Source organism: Pan paniscus, chromosome 3 (assembly GCF_029289425.2).
Source record: "Pan paniscus chromosome 3, NHGRI_mPanPan1-v2.0_pri, whole genome shotgun sequence".
Lineage (NCBI taxonomy): Eukaryota > Metazoa > Chordata > Mammalia > Primates > Hominidae > Pan > Pan paniscus.
The window spans coordinates 143,526,174-143,552,691 of NC_073252.2; the positions used below are offsets into that span (position 1 = coordinate 143,526,174).

A 26,518-nucleotide genomic window follows, 5' to 3' on the forward strand; every position below is an offset into this window, starting at 1 on the left:
GTTTTCATTTTATTTGGTTTTAAGATGAGAAAGATTTGAGCACAATTTATGTATTGTGCCGGGGGGCAAGAGCCTGTAGATAAATGAGAGGTTAAAGATAAAAATCAGCAAGGACCCAGAGGAAGTGGAAAGGAATGAGAGATTCCTTTTCAGTCAAATAGTTCTTATTACACTGAGACTGCAGAGGAGGCAGTAAGGCTGAGTTTGTATTTGTGTCTTGTTACCTGTGGAGTATGGGAGAGGGAGAAGCCTAGGAAGTTCTTGCCTTTATTTCCTCTGTGAAGTAGGTGCTGTAGTCCTCATCAAGCGGGGAGATTATGGGACAGTGAATGTTCATAATAGCTGCTGTGGGAAATGGAACGGAAGCCAACTGAGGGCATTTAGGGAGATTGCTTTTGCCAGGCCGTAAGGAAGATGTAGCAGAGGCTGCCTGTCGTGGCTCTTGTCCACAGAGTTGAGTGATTTCTCTCACGTGCCTATGGAGGAGAGAACACACATAGTTGGATTGATCCATACATAATTGGGCGTTTGCAGGCAAGTATGAGGACAACAAGACAAAAAAGATGAAAGTATTTGTAGGCATGATTCAAGATTAGAGTCACAGTGTTCAAGCTGCTCGCTGATGAAAAGGAAGCCAAGAAAGAGCTGTGAGAGTGAGGAGAGGATGGAAGCCTTTAGGTTCTCCATTCAATCCAAGAACGGAGCGGGAGAGCTGGGAAGGATAACGGGTTTGCTTAGAGGGTAAGATATGACATTTAATACATTCTTCAGAAGTGAGATGTTTAAAGGAGTGACCAGGTTGACTGTGTGACCATGAGTATGAGTGAATGAAGTAGAATGAAAATGGTCAATGTAGTTGAGAAAGTCAAATAATGGTGAGTATTTTAGGATATAGTTGTGATTTACAATTTCAGGTGTGGGTCAGTCGGAGTTTGCTGTTGCTGACATGGTTGACATGTTTGTTTTACTACTGCCACCAGCAGGAGGAGATGAGCTGCAGGTAATTATTTTTATTTTTTCCCCCCAAAATATAAAATGTATATCTCTGAAAATAAAAATTTCCAATGTTGTGTTTTTGTAAACTAAGTTGATAATGGTTTAGAAAATGAAACATCATTCATGTTGGCTAAAATACCTGAATTAAAGGCAGATTCTCTATATTTTTTCCTAACTTACAGGAGTAGAATATGTGTCCTTGAGAATGTAAAATTATGCAACATTAATTTTTCCATCTGTAACATGACTGAAATACATGGATCGCTCCAGCCAGAAGAGACCATTGTTGCATAGATGTTGTTAGTACGTTGATTCAAAAGTTCTGGGGAGAGTGGGATCCCACTATCATAGTTTATATGTTGTACAATGAGATTCTTACTCTCCTCTGCACCGCAGTTCTGGCACAACTACCCAAAGTTAGTGCAGACTTTATAGGGTGAGGGCAGAGTCCTCCACAAGCCTCCTCTCACTGCAGACACTACTAGCTGCAAGCTCCAGGGTTCCCAGGCCACCCATACCTCTGACCAATGGGCTATAAATTTGAGGGTTCCCATTATCCCTTAGGTTTAGTAATTCACTAGAACAGTGGTCCCCAACCTTTTTGGCATCAGGAACTGGTTTCATGGAAGACAGTTTTCCACAGACTGGGGGTAAGGGGGGATGGTTTCAGGATGAAACTGTTCCACCTCAGATCATCAGGCATCAATTAGATTATCATAAGGAGTGCACAACCTAGATGCCTAGCATGCGTAGTTCACAATAGAGTTTGTGCTCCTATGAGAATCAAATGTTGTTGCTGATCTAACGGGACAGAGCTCAGGCAGTAATGCTCGCCCCCCTGCTGCCCCCCTGCTGTGAGGCCCAGTTCCTCCATGGCCTGGGGGTTGGGGACCCTTGCACTAGAGTGACTCAGAGAACTCAGGAAAGCACTATATTACAATTGCAGCGTGCTTATAAAGGAGACAAATCAGGACCATCCAAATGAAGACACACATAAGCCTGGGAGGGCCGAAATGCAAAGCTTCTGTGTCCTCAAGACACATTTCTCTCCTGGCATATTGATGTGTATCACCAACCAGAAGGCTCCCCTGAGCTTTAGTGTCCCAAGTTTTTCTTGGGGTTTCATTATGTAGGCATGATTGACTGAATAATTGAAGTTGATCTCTAGCCCCTGTCCCCTCCCTGGAAGTTGGGTTGATATCACATGGCATAAAACCCCAACCCTCTAATCACATGATAAGTCTTTCTGCCATGATCAGTCTCCCATCCTGAGTGATCTCATTGCATAAACTCAGGTATAGGCCGGGCGCAGTGGCTCACGCATGTAATCCCAGCACTTTGGGAGGCCGAGGTGGGCGGATCACGAGGTCAGGAGATTGAGACCATCCTGGCTAACATGGTGAAACCCCGTCTCTACTAAAAATACAAAAAAAAATTAGCCGGGCATGGTGGCAGGCGCCTGTAGTCCCAGCTACTTGGGAGGCTGAGGCAGGAGAATGGCTTGAACCCGGGAGGCAGAGTTTGCAGTGAGCCAAGATCGCACCACTGCACTCCAGCCTAGGTGACAGAGTGAGACTCTGTCTCAAAACAACAACAACAACAAAAAAACCCAGGTATAGCCCCAGGTACCTCCCATGAATAACAGACACTTCTGTTACTCAGGAAATTCTGGGAATTTAGAATTTAAAAGATTACCTCCCAGAAACCCAAAAAGCAGACAAATTTTTTCCTTTTTTTTTTCAGAGACAGGGTCTCACTCTGTTTCCCAGGCTGGAGTGCAGTGGCATGATCATAGCTCACTGTAACCTTGAACTCCTGGGCTCAAGCTACTCTCCTGCCTCAGCCTCCCAGGTAGCTGGGACTACAGCCATGTGCAACCACTCTCAGCTAATTTTTTAATTTTTTTTTTTTCTACAGATGAAGTCTTGCTTTGTTGCCCGAGTTGGTCTTGAACTCTTGACCTCAGGCGATCCTTCTGCCTTAGCCTCCTTAAGTGCTGGGATTACTGGTGTGAGCCACCACACCTAGCCCAGACAAATTATTTGTTATACAATGCTTCTGTTTCAATTTTATAATTCTAAAACATAGTGATTGCAGACTATGGCTGCTTATTTAGAAACATTAACTATTAGTATTTCATAATTGAATGTTTTGTTTAAAAATATTTGAAAAGAAATTTTAATCTTATGTAGAAAAATCTGTATTTACTAAATAAGGTTTGGCTTTTGGATTTCATCCTTTATTTCTAATATTTTTATGTGACATAATTTGAATTAAGAGATTGAGGTTTGTCCACGCAAAGCTGAAATAAGAAAAATACAAAGTATAAAAATAAATAATAATAAAAAAAAGAGATTGACATATTTTTAGACATCAGGTTATTTTTCCTCAAATGCAAATTGAAAATAAAATGCTATATACATTTAAGGAAAATTTCAAAGACTTTTTTCTGGAAATGCAGATGTTAAGGATAGGTGTTTTCTTTTTAAGCACCTTAATGATGAATGGTTTTGCATCCTGCAGTGTTAGCTCAGGAGAAGCAGATTCCATCACGAGATAATGTGAACTGTCCTGCCACTCAATCATGTTGTGACTTGATGGATTTACCCTAATTCTGAATGTATTTCAACATGTTAGTCTCTAAATTTGGAAGAGATATTACAGATGACTTCTATAATTCCAACAGCCAATGCTTTTGAGTAATTTCTGTCAAGTAATGGTGATTCTTGGCATCCAGGGCTTAGCAGGATACGGATGAAAAGTTAATGAAATGTATGACTTTCAAAATCTGAGCATTGACTAGTTTTCCCATTTTTATGTTGGTTGTCATTAAATGTTTCTGATCTCTTTAGGGTATCAAAAGGGGTATAATCGAGATGGCAGATCTGGTAGCTGTAACTAAATCTGATGGAGACTTGATTGTGCCAGCTCGAAGGATACAAGCGGAGTATGTGAGTGCACTGAAATTACTCCGCAAACGTTCACAAGTCTGGAAACCAAAGGTAAGCTTGCTTGCATTCTGTATCTTTCACTCTGAATGGATTGTGTACATTAGAAGACAGGATGTAAGTCCCAAACTAGACATATAATCAATCTTGCTTCTATGTGAAGATGATAGTTTTAAAAATCATGACAAAGCCAGAGTGTGTAGTCATGATTTTAAATATAATCCTTTAACCACTAGATGTCAAAAACTAGATCAGAGATGATAGATGTGATTGTAATACTTGATTTGAGCCATTTGGAAGTGATAGCAAATCCATTCTGAAAGGAACCATCCTTATTAAGATTATGGAGCAGTTAATGATTTGATTATCTATATTGGAATTTGATTCCCATTATGTTTGTTGGGTGCCATTTTCAGTAAGGAAAAAAATTTTAATCCTGTAATAAGTGATGCAGTAATATTGATGTGGGCATCTTTATCTGTAGACAGACACTATGTTATTAAAGAATAAGCTGTAATCATTATAATGAGGACAATGATGACTTATCTTACTGTCATATCCCAGTTTTTCCCAATCATGTTGTCTGTATTGAGTCTGGAGCCACCTTATATATACATGCAGATGTCAGATACCCAGCTCTTCCACTTGCTAAATCAGGCAAATTTGGCAGAGAGAATTAGGCTATTTCTCAACCTAGCTTCATTTTCTGGCACTCAGGCCTCAGGGGAACCTACCTGGCATTGCCCTTGTCACAAGTCCTCTATGATCCCCCTGACCATCTGAGCAATTAAAATAAAATAAATTAAATTAAAATAAATCTCTGGGCTTAAAATTTGACCTTGAATCAGTGTTTTATTTCTGCTATGCACTTAGTAATCCTAGGTATATTACCTCAGAATATATATTGGTATATTTACTTTGACACAGCAATAAAATCTCACTCTTGTCAATTGCCTATTTTTGTAGACCGTAAGAATTAACTGGCAGTTATCAGCGTCCCTGTAAAAATTTTTTCTATCATTTTAAGTAAAATGGTCTGATTCTTCCCTTTTTGATAGGTAATTCGTATTTCTGCCCGAAGTGGAGAGGGGATCTCTGAAATGTGGGATAAAATGAAAGATTTCCAGGACCTAATGCTTGCCAGTGGGGAGCTGACTGCCAAACGACGGAAGCAACAGAAAGTTTGGATGTGGAATCTCATTCAGGAAAGTGTGTTAGAGCATTTCAGGACCCACCCCACAGTCCGGGAACAGATTCCACTTCTGGAACAAAAGGTTCTCAGTGGGGCCCTGTCCCCAGGACTAGCAGCAGACTTCTTGTTAAAAGCTTTTAAAAGCGGACAGTAATAAAATTCATCCTGTATAATAATTTTACATATCATTTCATAAAGTATTTTAATAGAAAAATCACTTGTATGCTTATATTTTCAGTAATTATTGTATGGTGCTCTTGTCTTCTTTGTTTGTGACCCATGCTTGAAAACTTGAAGGAAGTTAGATATGAATGGCAAAAGTTAGGCAGTATTTATAAGGTACTTGTTGTATGTTACTGATATCTGTTTCCTTCTCTTCTTATACCCTGGCATGGTGGCCTGTAGGGTAGTTTCTTCTTAATAGTCAAGAACAGAGAAAGCTGAGGAGAGCAGAAAATATCTTGCACTTTAAAATGCTTATTTTGATTCCATATTATCTGAATTTCCAGAGAGGATGTAAACAAGAGTGACCATATTTTTGGAGTCCTTCTTGAAGCCAGAACAACACACAGTGGGTTGCTAAGAGCCGACAATCATAATTGACATTTAGTGTACCAGATTATTCTAAGAATTTCTGAAATTACCATGTACATGAGTAATGAAACAACTGGAATAATGTGATGATGTGAACACAATTTTAAAGTCTGCTTGTCTGGATTTGCAGGTACCCTTCCCCCACCCCCCAAAATGATAGGTAAGAGAGCAAAAGGGAACTGGGAAAAATCAGCTACAAATAAAATGGGTGACTAATCCCCAATTCTTGGACCCATTATATTTGTAGCTGATTGGAGTAAACCCCTAAAAGACAAAGTGAGGTCAGAATGATTCAAGGATTATTCAGTTTGAAGACTACCAAAGGCTTTTGCTTCTCTTCTTCCTTGGCCATTTCACTTCATTTTAGTATTTTAAAAATCTTTTTTCTTGATGGTGAACAAGTTTTGTCCTATGCTATGGAGGAAGCATAGCACAGTGATTAAGAGCTTGGGCTCTGTAGTTGGACTATGTGGGTTTAAACTTTAAACCCAGATCAATTGTATATTAGCTGCATGAGCTAATCTCTTTAAGCTTCCATTTCCTCCCTGGTAAAATGAAATTGGCAAATAACTTTCTAAGGTTAGTGAAGATTAAATGAAATAACTAGGAGAATTATTTAACTGTCATGATGGTGTATAGGAAATACTCGAAGGCTGCTTACTATCCTTATTACATTAAAGTTATGGGTATCTTGAAACTACAAACCTGATGTATAATTTCAGTTTTCTCTCATGGTCTTGTTACTACCATCATACTCTTGATATTTTAGGATACTTTAGGATTACCTTTGAAGAACCCTTTCTAGTTAATTCTTTGAATATATTTTATACTTATTTGATGGTAGTTGTAACTGTGTACATTTGAATAAAATTTCTAACCATAAAATGTCTCCATTGCACAAAAAGCCTTTATAGAAGTTTCTAACATATTCTATTCTGAACCCTGTAGAATATTTTATGTAGTATAGCAGCTTGCATTGTTACTTACTGTACTGGAATCAAACCTCTTGAGCATTATTTTAACAAACATCCCTTTACATTTTTTGGAAAGATTTTTAGTACTCCATTGGCATAGCTATTTCATACAAGGATTAGGAGAAACTTTGAAAGGTTATCCACTTGACTTTTCTGATTTTAGAAAGGACTACCATTAAACCACCCTATCAGACAAAAAAACCTGGTTTTTAGAAACCTGAGAGAAGGAATTTTATAATTTCCCTGAGTAAGCTGTTACAGGGAATAACAAATCTCCTGCCACATGTGGCACAGTGTAAGTAATGCTGGAGCACACATACTGCATTGTAAAGAAGGTAAGGAAAGGTGGGGGGACTTTTGTTAGCTTTAATTTTAAGGCTAAAAGCATTTCTTCTCAGTTTGAACTACTTTTAAATGTTATAAATGTCATCATAAAAATCATTAGAAAACTCACTTCTCCTTATGTTGTCGTTGTACCATTGGGTATTGTATAGAGACCAATTTCTAAGAGATTTTTTCACCTCTGTTTCTGTTATTTGCTATACTGGAGGTAATATAATAATAATGAAATATAGCTTTTTTTTTCAACTCAGAAATCCTATTCCCTCTCCCCATCTGTGATTATATTGTACTGGACTTCTGACTTGGTCAAAAGCATAGGTTTTGACTTAGATACATGTGGGGGCAGATCTCAGCTCTATCACTAACTAGCTATATGATATTTGGCAAGTTTTTTCTCTATGTGCAGTAGTTTCTTTATCTGTAAAATTAAGATAATAGCTACTTCACAGGGTTGGAAGAATTAATTTAGAAATTGTACAGTGCTTAGCCTCAATAATTGGTAGGTGGTGGTGTAAATATTTTACATAGATACTTGTGACAGTTCTTTGTTCTACAAAACAGACTAATATTAATTTCAGATTGGCCAAGCTACTTAATTTCTCTGTGCCTCAGTTTCCTCACTATTAAATGGGGATGACAATAGTGTCCACCTAGAGCAGGACTATTTTAGTATTACATATAATCCTTGGATATAAATGCTGATGAAGTTTGGATATTTGTCCCCACCCAAGTCTCATGTTGAAATGTAATCCCCAATCTTGGAGGTGGAGCCTGGTGGGAGGTGTATGGATTAGATCAGATCTCTCATGAATGACTTGGGCCATCCTTTGGGTGGTAAGTGAGCTCTTGCTCCGAGTTCACACGAGGTCTAGATCTGGTCATTTAAAAGTGTGTGGCACCTCCCCGTCCCTCACTCTATCACTTGCTCCTACTTTCGTCATATGACATGCCTGCTCCCCTTTCACCTTCTGCCATGATTGTAAGCTTCCTGAGGCCTCCCTAGAAGCTGAGCAGATGCCAGCACCATGCTTCATGTAGTCTGTAGAACCATAAGCCAATTAAACATCTTTTCTTTATAAATTTATAAATTACCCAGTCACAGATATTTATAGAAAGAACAGCCTAATACAGGTGCTAAATACATATCTGACAATAAATGGTAGTTATCTCTTAGAACTGTTATGAGGATTAAACGAGTTACAGTGTCCATCTTAAAAAGATAATTCTGAAAAAAATCTCATAGGTTCACTTTGCCTTGTCAAGAATATGATTACCATTAACTTCTGTAGATAGGAAAAAAATGTGCTGAGCTCCAAAACTGACAGACATTTTGCTAAAACAATATCAAATCTCATTAAAATGATGACAGTTATTTCAATAGTTGACATTAGCTATCCCAATACAACCTAACAAGGCATTTTCTCTTCAGAATCACTGGATCATATGGCCATTTCCCTAAGCTTTTATAGCTATTGCCCAGTGTACACTGAAGACAACAGCTAACGAACAACATACGTGTGATAATTTATGTAGTTGAACCTCTAAGGCAAAAAAAAAAAAAAAAAGGAAAAATTAGTGAAAATCATTCAAACATTGTGCTCACCAGGTAGACTGCCATCATAGAAGTCCTAATGCTACTGCTAAAAACTAGTAAACTACCAGTAAACTGTGAAGACAGAAGTAACTCCTGTGATCTATATGTTTGTGCAGATGGTGGAGCTTTTCTGCTCCTAAAGCCTGAGAAATGCAAATGTGGCTTCGTTAATGCAAATGCTTCCTACGCCAGACTTTAGGAAACTCCTCCTAAAGTTGAATTCTTATCCAAGTGGACATATGTTAGGGTGCCATTGTAATTCAGGTAGAGTGTCAGAGTGGTGGCTGGCACCAACGGTAGATGTTCTCAACATTAGCGTTATTCAGGTAAGACTACAACAATGATGAACATGTCAAAACTTTCCTTTAAAAGGAACAATCAGAAAAACTCTTTAACAAATGTTTTTCTTTCCGTAGTATTTTAATTAAAATTTTTTAAATTTTAAAATTTACTAAATTTATGAACGTTTTTATCCCACTTGAGATGAATACTTAGTGATAGTCCCTGTCCCATGAAGCTTCTGTGGATTTGCTTTGTTTGTCATTTGTGGTACGTTTGATAACAAAAATATTAGTGGCACAAAAGCAGTTATATTGAATGCTTTTGTTTTAGAGAAAATTTCACTCTGTACTAGAAAATGTAGATGATATGAGTCAAAGTTCATTAATATTTACCTGAAAATTTGTGTATAAAGGTAACCTTGGGGCAGTTTATTTTGCTTAGACCCCTCAGCTTCTTGATAGAGTGAGGTGAGGGCATATGTAAGTCAGTAAACTATTCTGTTAGTAAAGTCAAAGGCGTAATCTAAATTAATTATGCTTTTAACTAACACAGAAGAAATCATGTGACCTCATTCTCAAAGCTCATAACATCCACCTGGCCAATCTTGAGATGTGGATAGAGTTCTTTTTTTTCTTTTTTCAATTTTTACAATAATTTTTGACACATTGAAGCTGTGCATGTTTATGGGGGCACAATTTGATGTTTCAATACATGTATATGTTGTGTAATGATCAAATCGGAGTACTTAGCATATCTATCATCTCGTGCATTTATCATTTCTTTGTGGCGAGAACATTTAAAAATCCTATTTTCTAGCTATTTTGTAATATACACTACCTTACTGTTGCGAACCATAGTCACCCTACTGTGCAATAGAACACCAGAACTTATTTTCCTCCTATCTAGTTGTAACTTTGTACCCATTGACCCCCCTTCCCTTCCTTCCGCTCTCCCCTCCCCAGTCTCTGGTAACCACTGTTCTGTTCCCTATGAGATAAAACTTTTTTTGTCTTCCATATGAGTGGGATCATGTAGTATTTGTTTTTCTGTGTCTGGCTTACTTTCCTAAACATAATGTCCTCCAGGTTCATCCATGTTGTTGCATGGTGTTAATCTTAGCATGACAGTATAGCCATTATAGGGCTCATACTTAAATGCCAAATCTTGTTATATATGGAACCCAGCTATTTCAAGGATCAATGTTCTCTTATAAAGTCACATTAGCATTTACACCCAGATTTTGCTGACTCAGAATTCCATCACATGTGAGATCTCGGTCGCCTGAAAAGTCCTCTCCCCAAGTATTTTTGGAAGTCTCAGGGGTTTCCTCACTGATTCACAAACAAGTTCACACTCTTGGGTGCAGCCTACTCGTGCCAGGCTTCTGTTGGGCCTCCACTATTTCTACTGTGCTGCTGTTCCTGTAGGAGAATGCTGCCTTGCTTAGATGTTCCCAAACTGTGAAACACTTAAGTTGCCAAAATAGTGCTGTGTTTCCAGGGTACATCTTCTTTGCCTCTCTTCCCATAGGGGCCAGTGCATTGTTCTGAGATAGGAACCAACTACTACCATCTCTTATTGTCCTCAGGTCTCCTGTCTTTTCCCCCAGCACCTAAGTACACACCTCTACAGAAGGCTTTCCCCACACAAGCCCACTTTTCAAAATGCAAATCAAATCCTGCAAAGGATGCCTGAGTAGTTGGCTGTCCTTCCTTTTCTGGTAGTATCACCTTTGGCTGAATCGTGACCTCCCAGCTTCACATGTAGCTATGATTGCTAATTCTGTCAACCCCTCAAAAAAGGTATTGCCCCCATTTTACAGAAAAAGAAATTGAGCATCAGGGTTACTAGGAAATTACTCAAAGTTCACCATTTCTAAATGTGATGCATTATATACATTAGATTCAAACATTACTATTTTCCAAGTTGCTCAAAGCACTCTATGAACCTCATTCTTTCTATAAGACAGTTCAGTGACAGGTGTTATCTTCAATTATAGATACCTCTGTGATACAGAGTAATTAAGGAATTTGTACATAACTCAGATGGTAAGATCCTGTTCAGTGTTTTAACTTTAAGGCCTTTCTTCTATAATCTAATATCCTTGATTTTGCTTTTGTGGAGAACACACCTCAAGGTATTTTTTTTTCCAGTAGAATTTTTTGCTTATGTTTAAGGATAATATTTTAGACATTCAAATCAAACCAAAGAGAAACCCTTAATATCAGCTTCTGTATTAGCCCAACTTTTGGCTAGAAATGACAGAAATCTACTAGCTTAGGAAAGAGAGTAATATACTGAATCATCTAATCATACAAGGAGAAGAGTAGGAGTACAGTAAACTTCACAGACACAAATGATGCTGGGGATTCTCCCTGCCTTTTCTCCTCTGTGTATTGACTTCATTCTCCTGGGTTCCTCCACATAGCTGGAAATATGGCAACAGCAGCACTTAGGTCCACAGGAAGGATTTCCCCTATCTCCATAGACCTAATTCTGAAAGTCTCAGGGGAGCATTCTCACTGATCTGCCTGACAGGTCATAGGTCCATCTCCATGGCCAGGGATGTGAGTTCTGTGATTGATTGGAGTTGAGGAAAGATCATTTCCCCAAAATAAGAGGTTTGATAGTCACAGAATCAAATAGGATGCCAGGCAGACAAAACAGAGATCTATTACAGATACTTTAATCTGTTTTGGAATAAAGTGAGATATAAGTATTATTGATTGGTGTCTTACATTAAAAGATTCAATCTTCATGAAAAGGTTTAATTACCTAATTATTGGTAATACAGTTGACCCTTGAACAATATGAATTTGAACTGTGTGTTTACATGCTGATTTTCTTCCACATCTGCCACCCCTGGGACAGCAAGACCAGCCACCCCTCTTTTTCCTCCTTCAGCCTACTCAACGTGAAGATGACAAGGATGAAGACCTTCATGATGATCCACTACCACTTAATGAGTGATGAATATATTTTCTTTTACGATTTTCTTAACATTTTCTTTCCTCTAACTTTATTGTAACAATACAGTATATAATACACATAACATACAAAATATATGTTAATCAACTGTTGATGTTATCAGTAAGGCCTCTGATCAACAGTAAGCTATTAGTAAACTTTTTGCAGAATCAAAAGTTATACATGGATTTCTGACTGGAGGGTTTCAGCGCCCCAACCTTCATGTTGTTCAAGGGTCAACTCTATACCCACTGAAACACAAGTGAGGTTCATATTGTCAGCTGCATATATTTGAACTTTTGTGGCGATAACACCCTTATTTGTTAGAAATATCCTTCCCTGATCCAGTTTTACAAGTAAAATATTTTTCTTTTATCCCCCCATGCTAAATTACTATTTACCCTTCCTAACAGTGAAGATGCATCTGCAAACAAAGGATCAGTAGCTTCAAGAGGACTGGTTAAAGCATGATATCTTTTTTGTATTATTTATTTTATGTCTAGCTGATTAATAGGGGATTTTAGAGTTATTTTAGCCTAACCAGCCCCTTTGAACAGTTGAAGAAGCTATGATGCATGGCAGGCAATAAGTTTTAGACACAGGTCTTTTGATTGTGTGGTTGACCTACTCAAGCCAACTCTAGAGAAAAAATGGTTTATTTTAGAGAATCTCATGAAAATCCAAGGACAGGTATCAAAAATTAGCCTTTAAGAATGGAGGCAATAAGGATTCCATTTTAAACTGACATATAAAGAACTTGAAAATCACCACTTCATCCTTACCAGAAGAAAATGCTGGCAAAACTGAAAATCAAGGACTTTTGGACCCATAGGGAACCACCACACCAAAATCTGGAGACAGGTGCACCCAGACAGTCACAGCCAAGATCTGCTTATCTAGAGTGGAAACCACTGGAGCCATGAACTATTAGATTATTTTGAAAAATTAAGTGATTATTTTGAAGGATTGCTGGAGGCTGAGTTCGGACTAGTGCAAAAGTGAGAAACTCCTGGACTTTGCAGTCTTAGGGGAATCCCCACAGTTTCACGGACTGTACTTCCAAGAACAGTGTTGTCACAGTGGAGATTCAACCAAAAAAAAAAAAAAAAAAAAAAAAAGCCTCTCATGACTCTGGCAGGAGGCGGAAAAGAGAAATCATTATGTAATAAGCCCAGAGCCTTCTCATAGGCCTACTCTCCAGGGCAAAAGACTGTCTGAGCTTTTTCCCAGCTGGGATAATGGCATTCCTTCCACTCCATTCCCAGCTGATGCTTTTTTTCTCACCTAAAAGAGGGTGGGGAACATAGTCAATAGGAGTCAGGGCTTGGGGCAACTAGATTAAAAACTCGGTAGCCAGTGAATGGAGAAGGGAGTGGGAGTAGGGGAAATCTATATCACTGGAAAAACACTTGTGAAGTCACAGCCCAGAAACACAGGACTAATTAAAAGACTGATACTTAATTTTAAGACTATAGGACCCTCCCCCATTAAACCTTGCCATCATACCACCAGGGCTTTAATATTGTAACAGTGGATTACAGTTGTAAGAGATGCCAGACACAGACTCTCTCTCTGAGGAGGAGTACTTAAGGAAGCCTCAAGTCAAGAGGAAAGACAAAAACAAGGACATGAGGAATTTGAAGGCTCTAGTACCTGTACCTACTCCAAATATTAAATACAGCTCAACTCCTAGCCAGACTAATATGAATCCTCACACTAAAAGCCTGTTTATTTCAGTTTCTGTTACCCAATAACATGTATACGTTTCAATAAAGAGATTACAAGGTATGCCAAGAAGCAAGAAAAGACATAATATGAAGAGACAAAGCAATAATCAGAACAAGACTCAGATACGGCATAGATGTTGGAATTATCAAACGGAATTTAAAATAACTGATTAATATACTAAGAGATCTAATGGAAAAATAGACAACATGCAACAACTGATCGGTAATGTGAACAGAGAGATGGAGACTCTATGAAGGAATCAAAAGGAAATGCTAGGAATTTCTGAAATTAGCAAAAATGAAAAAAGCCTTCAATGAACTCCTCAGTAGACTCGACATGGCCAAGGAAAAAGATCAGTGAGCTTAAAACAAGCCATTAGAAATTCACAAACTCAAATGCAAGATAAAAAAATAAAAGCATGGAACAGAACATTCAAGAACTGTTGGAAAATTCCCAAAGATACACAATTATGGAATACTAAAAGGAGAAAAAAGAAGAAATGTTTGAAGTAATGATGCCTGAAAACTATCCCAAATTAATGACAGACACCAAACCAAATATCCAGAAAACTCAGTAAACACTAAACAGGATAAATAACAACAACAAACCCACACATAACCATATATTTGAACTGCAGAAAACCAGACAAAAAAAATGCAGGCCATTCTCACGTGAACCAGAAAGTCTCAGTCATGATACTTCTCTCCATCTTGTTCCTGCACCATTCTAGATTTTAACTCTTTCATAACTTTTTTATATGGACTATCAAGGCCTCTCTAGCTTAAATTTTATCTCATTACCTTAGAGCTTTAGTTTACTTTAGCACTTTACAGTTTATTGGTTCCAAATTTTGGATTCCTGACAGAAATCTTCTGGTGGCAACAGGGGTCACTGAGGAATCTATGGGTAGGTTTCCCAGAATCAGGTGCTCACCTCAATCTGTGTTTCAGGAGGTGGGATAATAAAGCATAAATATGGTTCCTGCTTATTCATCAAGAACCTTTTGGAAGGCACTTTTTCTTGGGGTCGATGGGTAAAACAGGCCGTGATGTATTCTTCCACCACAGAATAATAGGTAGATCAGTGAGTTCCAGAGGCATGAACTAACTGATTTAAGCAGCCAGTATGACTTACAGTCAAACCTACCTCTCCTAACTAGCATTTACTCAGTGATCTCACTGTGATATGGATTAGAAACAATTTGTTAAGAAAAATATTTGGCCTTTTTGTTTTTTGAGACAGGGTCTTGCTCTGTTGCACAGACTTGAAGTGCAATGGCACCATCACAGCTCATTGCAGCCTCGACCTCCTGGGCTCAAGCAATCCTCCCACCTCAACCTTCTGAGTAGCTGGGATTACAAGTGCATGCCACCATGCCTGGCTAAATTTTTGTATTTTTAGTAGAGACAGGGTTTTGCCATATTGGCCATGTTGGTCTTGAACTCCTAGACTCAAGCAATCCACCTGCCTTGGCCTCCCAAAGTCCTAGTATCACAGGCATGAGCCACCGTGCCTGGCCTTTTTTTTTTCAATTGTGGAAAAAAGACACAACATAGGCAGGGTGCAGTGGCTCACACCTGTAATCTTGGCACTTTGGGAGGCAAAGGTGGGAGAATCACTTGAGGCCACAGTTCAAGACCAGCCTGGGCAACATGGCAAGAGCCCATCTCTACACAAGACAAAGTAAAATTTAGTCTGGGTGTGGTGGCTCATGGCTGTAGTCCCAGCTACTTGGGAGGATGAAGTGGGGAGGTTGGCTTGAGCCCAGGAGTTCAAGTCTGCATTGAAATATGATCTCTGGACTACACTACAACCTGGACAACAAAGCAAGACCCTCTCTAGAAAACAAACACACAAACAACATAAAATTCACCCTTTCAATTTCCAAGTATACAAAAGCATCAACCCCATGCGTATTGTGGTGCAACAGATGCCCAGAACCACCCCCACCCTGCATGACTGAAATGCTATAGCCACTGAACAAACTTCCCACTGTTTCTTCCCCCAGCCCTTGGCAACCACCATTCTATTTTCTATTTCTATGAGTTTGACTATTTTAGCTACCTCATGTAAGTGGAATCATGCAGTATTTGTCTTTTGTGACTGGCTTATTTCACTTAGCATAACATCCTCTAGGTTCATCCATGTTGTAACTTATGACAGGATTTCATTCTTTAAGGCTGAATAATATTTCATTGTTTGTCCATACCATATTTTCTTTATCCCTTTATCTGTCAATAAACAGGTTGCTTTCACCTCTTGACTGTCGTAAATGGTGCTACAAATGTGAATAATGCTGGGTGTGCAAATACCTCTTTGAAACCTTATCTTTAACTCTTGGATATATAGCTAGAAGTGGAATTGCTGGATGTATTACTCGTTCTCATGCTGCTATAAAGATCTGCCCAAGACTGGCTAATTTATAAAGGAAAGAGGTTTAGTTGACTCACAGTTTCACATGGCTGGGGAGGCCTCAGGAAACTTACAATCGTGGCAGAAGGGAAACCAAACACATCCCTCTTCACATGATGGCAGCAAGGAGAAATGCCAGGCAAAGAGGGAAAAGCCCCTTATAAAACCATCAGATCTTGTGAGAACTCACTCACTATCATGAGAACAGCAGCATGGGGGTAAGCACTCCCATGATTCAATTATCTCCTACCAGGTCCCTCCCACGACATGTGGGGATTATGGGAACTACAATTCAAAATGAGATTTGAGAGGGGACACAGCCAAACCATATCACTGGATCAATATGGTAGTTCTATTTTTAATTTTTGAGGAACCTCCATACTGTTTTGCATAATGGCTGCATCATTTTACATTCCCAACAGTGTACCAGGGTTCCAGTTTCCTCACATCCTCACCAACAGTTTCTGTAACTCTTTTTTTCTTTTTTTTGAGATGGAGTTTTGCTCTTGTTGCCCAGGCTGGAGTGCAGTGGCACCATCTCGGCTCACTGCAACCTCTGCCTCCTGGGTTCAAGCGGTTCTCCTGCCTCAGCCTCCCGAGTAGCTGGGATTATAGGCATGTGCCACCACACCTGGCTAATTTTGTATTTTTCGTAGAGATGGGGTTTCTCCGTGTTGGTCAGGCTGGTCTCGAATTCCTGACCTCAGGCGATCTACCTGCCTCGGCCTCCCAAAGTGCTGGGATTACAGGCGTGAGCCACCGCACCTAGCCAACTTTCTGTAACTCTTACCATTACTTTCTGTTTTGGTAGTGGCTATCCTAAAGGGTGTAAAGTGTTGGCTTTGACTTACATTTCCCTGATGATTAGTAATGTTGTGCATGTTTTTATATGCTTAATGCCCATTTGTATATAAATGTCTATTTAATTCCTTTGCTCATTTATTAATCGTTATTGTTTTTTTGTTATAAAGTTATAGAAGTTCTTTATATATTCTGAATATTAACCCCTTATCAGATATATGGTTTGCATATAGACCTTTAAATTACTATTATTATTCCTGCTCTTCCCTTCTAAAGTTGTCAGTCTATTTAATTCTAGAAATGTCATTGCTTCCTAGAGATCTGCTACACATACTACATCTTTATTTCAAATCAAGAATCTGAGAAATCACACCACCTCTTTTGCAAAACCAGTGGTGTTACTGGTGCCAGAAACTTTCTTCCCACTAGCTCCAGTCACTTGGGGCTCTTAAAATAATAGAGGACACAAAAACCATTTTTCTCAATGAATCTCAGAACATTTTATTGCCTGTCATATATTATTACTGTTGATATATATATATATATATATATATATATATATATATATATATATATAAAACTGCTTGTGTCCCAAAAAATATGTTGAATTCTAACCTCCAGTACCTCAGAGTATGATCTTATTTGGGAATAAGGTTGTTGCAGATGTAATTACTTAAGATGCAATCATGCTAGAGTAGGGTGGGCCTCTAATCCAATAGGACTGGTGTCCTTGTAAGAAGGCAACATGTGGCAAAGACACACAGGAAAAATGTCATGTGATGATGAAGGCAGAGATTGGAGTGATGCAGCCAGCTGCCAGCCAAAGAACACCAAAGGTTGCCAGCAAACACCAGAAACTAGGAAGAGGCAAAGGAGGATTCTCCTATAGGTTTCAGAGGGAGCATGGCCCGGCCAGCACCTTGGTTTCAGACTTTCAGCCTCCACAACTGAGAGATAATAAATTTCTGTTGTTTTATGCCATCTAGTTTGTGGTACTTCTTAATGGCAGCCTTTTTGCTTCTGTTTATATTCCACAATTTATACCATGTCTTGGCCTTAAATTCAGTATTGGGCTTTGAATATTCCAAATACTTAAATAGACATTTTTCCAAAGAAGATATACAAATGGCCAGTAAGCACACAAAAAGATGTTCAACATTACTAATCATCAGAAAAATATAAGTCAAAGCCACAGTGAGATACTGAGATATCTCCTCACACCCTTTGGGATAGCCACTACCAAAACAGAAAGTAATGGTAACAGTTACAGAAAGTGTTGGTAAGGATGTGAAGAAATTGGAACCCTGGGGAACTAACACAGCTGTCAAACTATCTGAGCCTGCTTCAGAGAGAGAAACGTCTACAAAGATTTTATAACTACCCCTGCCAATCCCCACTGCCCAAATAAGAATATACTCTTTCACCTCCCAATTCTGCTTCCCTGAGCACCTTGGAAACCCATACAATGAAAGGAACACATGAGATTCCTGGTATTTTTCGTATCCGGGTACTTTGTTTCCTTTTATATCCGACGATTTATGTCACATCTTGGCCTTAAATTCAGTATTGGGCTTTGAATATTCCAAATACCTAAAGTTTACAAGTCTGAGAGGTTGAGTTCCCTTATAAGAGGGACTCAGGAAATTTTAGAGACATTCTAAAAAAATTAGTGATGAGCAACAGAAAAGCCATTATGAAATGTTTGGCCACTCAAGCTATTCTGCCTTGAGGAGATAATGTCTGACACTCACCAGAGAGTGGGGAAAAGGCATAGTATATAAAGTGTTCTGCTATTATAAAACTCATTTCAGTTCTGTTCAACTTTTTATAACGTGCATTCACTTTCTCTAGCATCAAGCTCTATCATATGGCATTTACATTATAAATTTTTAGCTCAAAATAATATCTTCATAATTTGCTCAAAAATTGTACTACGTATTGGTGTCTCAAAACAACAACAGATACTTCACGGCACATAATTTACCTACTTTCCAACATCAAGAAAGTATACCCAGTGAAATTTGTATGCTGTTTATGCTGCCTTTTTACAGTTTTCTACTTAAATGGCTCTTGATTAGTGAATTAATCCTAAGCAGGGTGGCAGGAGGAAATGCCATGGGTATAGTATATATTATTCAAATGTATTTGTAGAAAGTAGACCAGGCCAGGCGCGGTGGCTCAAGCCTGTAATTCCAGCACTTAGAGAGGCTGAGGTGGGCAGATCACCTGAGGTCAGAAGTTCGAGACCAGCCTGGCCAACATGGTGAAACCCTGTCTCTACTAAAAATACAAAAATTAGCCAGGCATGGTGGCAGGCATCTTTAATCCCAGCTACTCAGGAGGCTGAGGCAGGAGAGCTGCTTGAACCTGGGAGGCAGAGGTTGCAGTGAGTGGAGATCGTGCCACTGTACTCCGGCCTGAGCAACAGAGTGAGACTCCATCTCAAAAAAAGAGAAAGTAGATCAGTATGGCAGGAAATAATAAATGGTGCTGTTCAGTGGCCCAAGGTAGATGCACAATAAATATTTATTGAATGAATGGATGAATGAACAAATTCTGAGCAAAGTTAATATGTAGACACAGAGACAAAGAGACAAAGCCATAGATTAAACAGTCCCTTCAGAGAGTGACAAATCAAAGGGCAGTAATATATTGAATTAATGCAATTTTCCAAATACCCTAAAATGGCATTTGTCAGGATACTCACATTTTTGTAGAACAAAACATTGCGTGTCTTAGCTCAAAGCATCTCTCAGTGTACCTCTGGAAATTCAGAAACAGGTATGTAAATACCAGTGCACATTATAAATCTGCCACCATGCAGACTAAATGTCCAAAGGACATGGGGTGAAGTATTAACCTTGGTCATTCTAGGATCGTCTGTTCCCAGGTCCTGGCACATTCTTTCTGTGCATCCTTAAACTTTTGGATCCCAAATTAGCACATAGTGAGAAAAGAGATAAGGAGAGTCAAACTTGGATATGTATTTGACTAAGCCACCAACATAGGCAAATAAGCTCCCTTGGTAAATAGGGAGGGAATGAAGGGTCTGTCTGGTAAACTTCAAGAAGTTTTATCCTCTGGTCTCTGTTTACCAACATTCACACAATAACTATTTTAGCAACTTTATTTCATGGCTTTCTCCACCCTCTACCATGAGGTTCCGGGTAGAATTCAACTTATTTAAAGCCATGAGGAGTTCATCTATCTATTATTTGTCTTCAAGCATTAAGAAACTGTAATTCACTAGGATTAATTCCTCTTTAACAGAGAACTTTTTTGGACTCCAGTTAGCAAATATACCATGGGTGATAGCCTTCTAGAATATTTCCTCTGAGTTTGAATAATTTCTGGGGTTGTGAGGGTTTTGCTTGTTAATATTTAATTGATAATATTTGATGTGTGGTTCTTAAACTTGGTTTCAGAATCTTCAAAGTATTTCAATGATGCATGTAACAAGAGACTGTACACTTCTTTCCTGTAAACAAGTGGGAACACAAGGCAATTTGCATTAAAAATAAATAAAGAATGTCATTCTTTGGTCTTTCTCTGCAGGACTTACTTATTAGGTCATGATTAGGAGCTTCTTTGAATATGAAATCCAGTCATATATGGGTTGTCAGAGATGCTTTTGGACTGTTCTAAGAAGAATGGGAATAGTCAGCAAGTGTGGGACCAGAGAAAGCCAGGGCAGAGATAGGTGGAGGGTGAGAGACAGATGGAGTATTCACTAGGCAAGAGTCCAGACTCCGCAGTCATGTTGCTTGAGTTTCAACCCCAGTTCTACTGCTTCTTAGCAATGTGACTTTGGGTAAACTTTTTATGGATCAGTTTCTTCCTCTGCAAAATGAAGACAATAATGGTGCCTTTCTCATAGGGTTGCTGTGAGGATTAAATGAATGTTAAAGTCTAAGAAATGTGCCTGGAAAATGTAAGTAATTTGCTTCTATATTTATCAATTATTATTATTATTGTATATATGAGACTCAGGTTAGTTAAACAAGAATACTTTGAAATATCTTTTAAGACATCCTTCTAAATGACTTTTGCTTTTCCCAATAATGTTTTGCATATAGGAGACTGAGATTGGTGTACAAGCAGAATTGTATAGGACTGGCTTACTTTTATAGTACAGGAAAAATGGGCCAGCTCCACTTGTGAGTCAACTTCCCCCACTCCCTCCCCAGGTGACCTGACAAAATCAGCTATTACTATGTGCTGTTTATCCCAGGGTTACCACTAGGAAATCCATGAAGCCTTGACCATTATTATGAATCTTTTTTTTTTTGAGACAGGATCTCGCTGTCACCCAGACTGGAGTGCAGTGGCCTGATCTCAGCTCTCTGCAGCCTCGAGCTCCCAGGCTCAGGTGATCCTCCCACCTCAGTCCCCCGAGTAGCTGGGACTACAGGCATGTACCACCATGCCTGGCTAATTTTTGTATTTTTTTGTAGAGAGGGGGCTTCGCCATGTTGCCCACGCTGGTCTCCAACTCCTGGGCTCAAGCGATCCGCCCACCTCAGCCTCCCAAAGTGCTGGGATTACAGGCATGAGCTACCGTGTTTGGCTTCGATTATTTTTTAGCTTCAATTATTATGAGCCTTTGGGCTTATTCGCCTGAGAGTGTACGGCACAATTTGTGGACACAATTTGTGGACTATTTCATCATGGGTATTTATGAATAGACAGGGTTTTCTTGAAAAAGAACAACCATTCAAGTTTCCTCACATGTATACCTTGGTCTTTTCCTCAGTGGACTCATATTCTTTCCACCCTATTTCCCTATTCTCTATTCCCCACCCATTACACACACACACAGACACACACACACACACACACTCACTAAAGAGCTGTATACCTTATTTTCTCCTACCTCTGATTACTGGACCCAGAACTAAAAGGAAAGAAAGTTTCAGAAGTATCATATTTGATTGAATTGGTTCCAATCTCTATGCCTCAGAGTTTTTTTTTCTTAAGGCCTGGATTCTAGAAGGAAGTGGAAAAGTAAATGCAAACCCAAGAGATTTCTTGCAAGATGTGAGTGATTGATTATGATATGGCTTGAATACTTGTCCCCTCCAAATCTCATGTTGAAATGTGATCCCCAGAGTTGGAGGTCAGGCATCCTGGGAGGTGTTTGGGTCATGGGGGCAGATCCCTCATGAATGGCTTAGGACCTGCCCTGCCATAATCAGTTCACAGGCTATCTGGTTGTTGAAAAGATCCTGGGACCTACCCCCACTTCTCTTTCTCGCTCCTTGTCTTGTCATGTGACGTGCTTGCTCTCCCTTCCACTTCCATGAGTGAAGCTTCCTGAAGCCTCACCAGAAGCAGATGCCGGCACTATGCTTCCTGTGCAGTCTGCAGAACCATGAGCCAATTAAATCTCTTTTCTTTATAAATTACTCAGCCTCAGGTATTCCTTTATAGCAACATAAAATAGCCTAATACAGATTATATATTGTATTATATTGATATATTCAATTTGCTTTAACTTTTGTAAAATAACATTTTGACTCTGATTATGTTACATATATTCATTGTAAATTTTTTTAAAAAATAAAAGAATATATGATGTAAAAATCATGTGTATTTTTCCACTCAGCTAAAATAAGTATTAACATTTATATATAACCTTCTAGACCTTTTCTTCTAAAATACACACACACACACACACACACACACACACACTTTTTATTAAGCGAAATTGGGATCACAACATATACACTGTTGACAATCAGTTTCAGTTTTTGAATGGTAAACAGAACCAAAAATAAATTTCAGGAAATCAATGAAAAAAGATCCTTCCTTTTGGTCTTTCACTCACAAATTTTATCAATTTCCTTTTCCTGTTCCTTTGCAGTTTCCCCTTCTTTTATTTCCATCAAGTCTTATTGTAACTGGTTCATTGTATCCCGTGTCTTTTAGGCCATCTACTACTCAGTTTTTGATAAGTTACTAAAAATTTCCAAATCACACAATTGGTTAGTAAGCATGAAGAAACTATTCCAAGATCAAGGACTAAGAATTAATACTATTGTAATTGACAGACTCAGTTATTAACTGTAACACATTATGTGTACTCATTAAGGTACGTAACCACACTCATCCAAATATCAGAACTTATCAGCACCTTATGAGGAGCAGATGGATTCAGGCTGAGATGGAAATTTCAGCATCGTATGGGATTTTTTTCTCAAGGGCATTCTGCTTTCTCTGGTCTTTATCTGGTATCTTCCTAGGTTTCATCTTGTGATGATATCAATAAGCTTCTGCCTTCCCAGGATATAGCCTGACATACCTAGTCTGTGGTGATAGAAATTGAATTAGTGGTTACCAGATGTTGTGTTTTGTGCGTGTGTGTGTGTGTGTGCACACATGTCTGTGTGTGTGTGTGTGTGTGTGTGCTGTTTTGACTGGAGAGGAACACAGAACAACATTTTAGCATGCTGAATATGGGTCACAGTTACACGGGTAAGGACATATGTAAAATATATGTGTGTACTTTACTCTTCGATGTTATCTCTAAATTTTTTTTAACAAAATATGGCTTGATCCACCCTTTTGGCAGGCTATCAGTACTTTAAGCTGGTGATCTAGTCAAGATCTAGTAACTTTCAGAAACTGCAGACCAGCCATTGTGTCAGCTACAGAGACCTCTGGCCTTTCCTGTTCCTGGGTTCTTCTACAGAATAGAAATCCTCAGAGATGCTTGTGACAAAAGGAGTTTTGTGGTCAAATAAGATTAAGAAATGCTGCACAATCTAGGCCACTTTGAAAGATGCACAATGCAAACAGACATTAAAGGCTCTGAGAAGTCTTACAACAAAAAATGTATTTATCCCAAATTGTTCTAAACTTACTTACCATGAAACCCTTTTAATTAATACCTATTGACATCTCATTAGAATAATCAGCTTATGTTCAGAGAGAAGCCTAGTCAGTACCAGGTCACCAAAGGCTCCCATGCACCAGGTGAAATGAACACCCCCTGCTAGTTTTATTTGGTATGAGGTCACTCATTAAACTCCTATTTTCACGAAATCACGCTCACAACCTAGAGTTTGTTGTCACAGTGCTCTTGATTTTTTTTGTCATACTTAACACACTGATGAATAAACAATACAGCTTGCCATAAATCAGTTACAAAAGGGAAGATTTTAGTGCGGATTTTCCAACCAGGAAGTCAGACTATACAAGTCAGTGCCCATGAGAAGGAACGTATCTGATAAAATGTCAGAACAAAGAATGAGCATGAGGTCCTCTAGAATTATTATAGATTAAACACTTATGATAATAAATTCAATTAGTCTGTTTACTTATTCTCTAATTGGAAATCTAATTTATTATTTTATTTTAATTTAATTTAGTTTTATTTTTTGAGACAGAGTATCGCTCTGTCGCTCAGGCTGGAGTGCAGTGGCACAATACTGCAACTTCCGCCTCCCAGGTTCAAGTGATTTCTCCTGTCTCAGCCTCCCGAGTAGCTGGGATTACAGGCACAACCACCACGCCCAGCTAATTTTTTGTATTTTAGTAGAGACGGGGTTTCACCATGTTGCCCAGGCTGGTCATGAACTGCTGAGCTCAGGCAATCTGCCCGCCTCGGCCTCCCAAAGTGCTAGGATTACAGGCGTGAGCCACTGTGACCAGCCAGTCCAATTTATTTTTAACAGACTTGTTCAACATCAAGTGGACTGCTGAACTAAGTCATAATTCCATCTAAACCCAAGAGTAGACATTTTCCCTTAAGTTTCACTGCTTTTGGTTTTTGAGGTTATAATTGTTAAAATGATATCATAACTGATTATGGGAAAAGTAAAATATTATAGAGGACAGGAAAGTGATAACAAAGCACACTGATACTATAATGTATTTTTAAAAGACCTTATTTTATTCCATATTCATTTATAGACTAACACATACTTTGAGAGGAAAATTTTAAAATGTTTTTTACAAATAACCTTTCACAATTTTATCTATTTATTTTCCTGTCTCAAAACAATACATATTGCTGGCAGAGTTTTCCTCAAGCAGCCACTACCTGATAATGAATGGGTTAAAAAGACCTGGACAGCCCAGTGTTCCTTTCTCTCCTTCATTCTTTATCTTCATCATCTTTAAAAAAAAAAAAATGAGATAGAGTCTTACTCTGTTGCCCAGGCTGGACTCGAACTCTTAGGCTCAAGTGATCCTCCTGTCTCAGCCTCCTAAATAACTGGGACTACAGGTGTATGCAACCACCCCTGGCTTCTGTCATGTTTTTATCTCATCTGGATTTCTCCAAAAAATCTTCCACTCCATGATAAAAAGCAGCTAAGTCTGCCAACATCTGCCTAATTCTTTTTCTAGGGCAAAGGTGCTTATGTTCCAAATTTCAACATTTTAAGGAAGGAACCATAAGGAAACATACTAACAAGTATTTGCAAATAATCTCATTCTCAGAGGAACATACCATATAGTGTGTCAGCCTGACTTGAAAAGACTTTAAATTCAATCCCTGGAGCAGCGTCACTTGTATTCAAAGACCAATTGCAGCAGAAGTATGTAACAATATAAAAATGCAGATCCCTGGGCTTTACCTCAGACCTACACTCTCTGAAGGTAGAGCTGAGAGTTCTGCCGGTTTAATGGGCCCTATTGGTGCTGATCAAATCATCTATCAAAGTGCTTTTTTTCAGCACTTTATGATAGCTCCACTTGCAGAGTTGCTAATCGGTACTTCTGATTGGGGTGAATCGGGGAATGTACATGGCATCTGTGTTTATAAAGAATTCAGAGGGTTACTTGAATGAGCACTGGGGGTTGAGAACTACTGCCCCAACAGTTAATAAAAAAAAAGAACAAACGCTGGGCGCAGTGGCTCACGCCTGTAATCCCAGCACTTTGGGAGGCCGAGGCAGGCGGATTATGAGGTCAGGAGATCGAGACCATCCTGTCTAACACGGTGAAACCCTGTCTCCACTGAAAATACAAAAAATTAGCTGGGCGCGGTGGCGGGCGCCTGTAGTCCCAGCTACTCAGGAGGCTGAGGCAGGAGAATGGCGTGAACCCGGGAGGCGGAACTTGCAGTGAGCCGAGATTGTGCCACTGTACTCTAGCCTGGGCGACAGAGCGAAACTGTCTCAAAAAAAAAAAAAAAAAAGAACAAACGTTGAAAGATTTATTTCATTTTGATTTGCCAATGAATTGCTTTTTAATCTGGAGAAGTGAGGATGGGCAAACATAATAATCAGATTTACAATAATTATTAGTGAAGGATGGAGGGATTCAAGTGAATAGAATATCAAATGCTATGACTTCTCAACATAAAAAAGTTCACGGTGGCATTTCCATGACCTTAATTCTCTCTCTCTCTTTCTCTCCCTCTCTCTTTTTAAAGAGGAAATGTGCTTTTTAAACATTTCAGTAGTTTTTGGGGGAACAGGTGGGTTTGGTTACGTGGATAAGTTCTTTACTGGTGATTTCTGAGATTTTGGTGCACCCTGTACACAATGTATCATCTTTTATCCGTCACCTGCCTCCCACCATTGCCCCAGAGTCCCCAAAGTCCATTATATAGTTCTTATGTTTTTGCGTCCTAATAGCTTAGTTCCCACTTATGAGTGAGAACATACGATGTTTGGTTTTCCATTCCTTAGTTACTTCACTTAGAATAATGGCCTCCAACTCCATCCAGGTTGCTGTA

General features: G+C 38.9%; 1 protein-coding gene across 2 annotated transcripts in view; it reads left to right on the forward strand.

Annotated features, from left to right (window-relative positions):
* Window positions 1-9,940, forward strand: part of MMAA (metabolism of cobalamin associated A) — a 44,708-nt gene extending 34,768 nt beyond the window's left edge. For both annotated transcript variants that reach the window (XM_003815842.7, XM_014344747.5), the window contains 3 exons: window positions 915-1,000; window positions 3,849-3,998; window positions 5,003-9,940. In XM_003815842.7, the coding sequence (XP_003815890.2) occupies window positions 915-1,000; window positions 3,849-3,998; window positions 5,003-5,290 (524 nt within the window). In that variant the 3' untranslated portion in view covers window positions 5,291-9,940. The remainder of the gene's footprint in view (window positions 1-914; window positions 1,001-3,848; window positions 3,999-5,002) is intronic.
* Window positions 9,941-26,518: the final 16,578 nt, after the last annotated feature.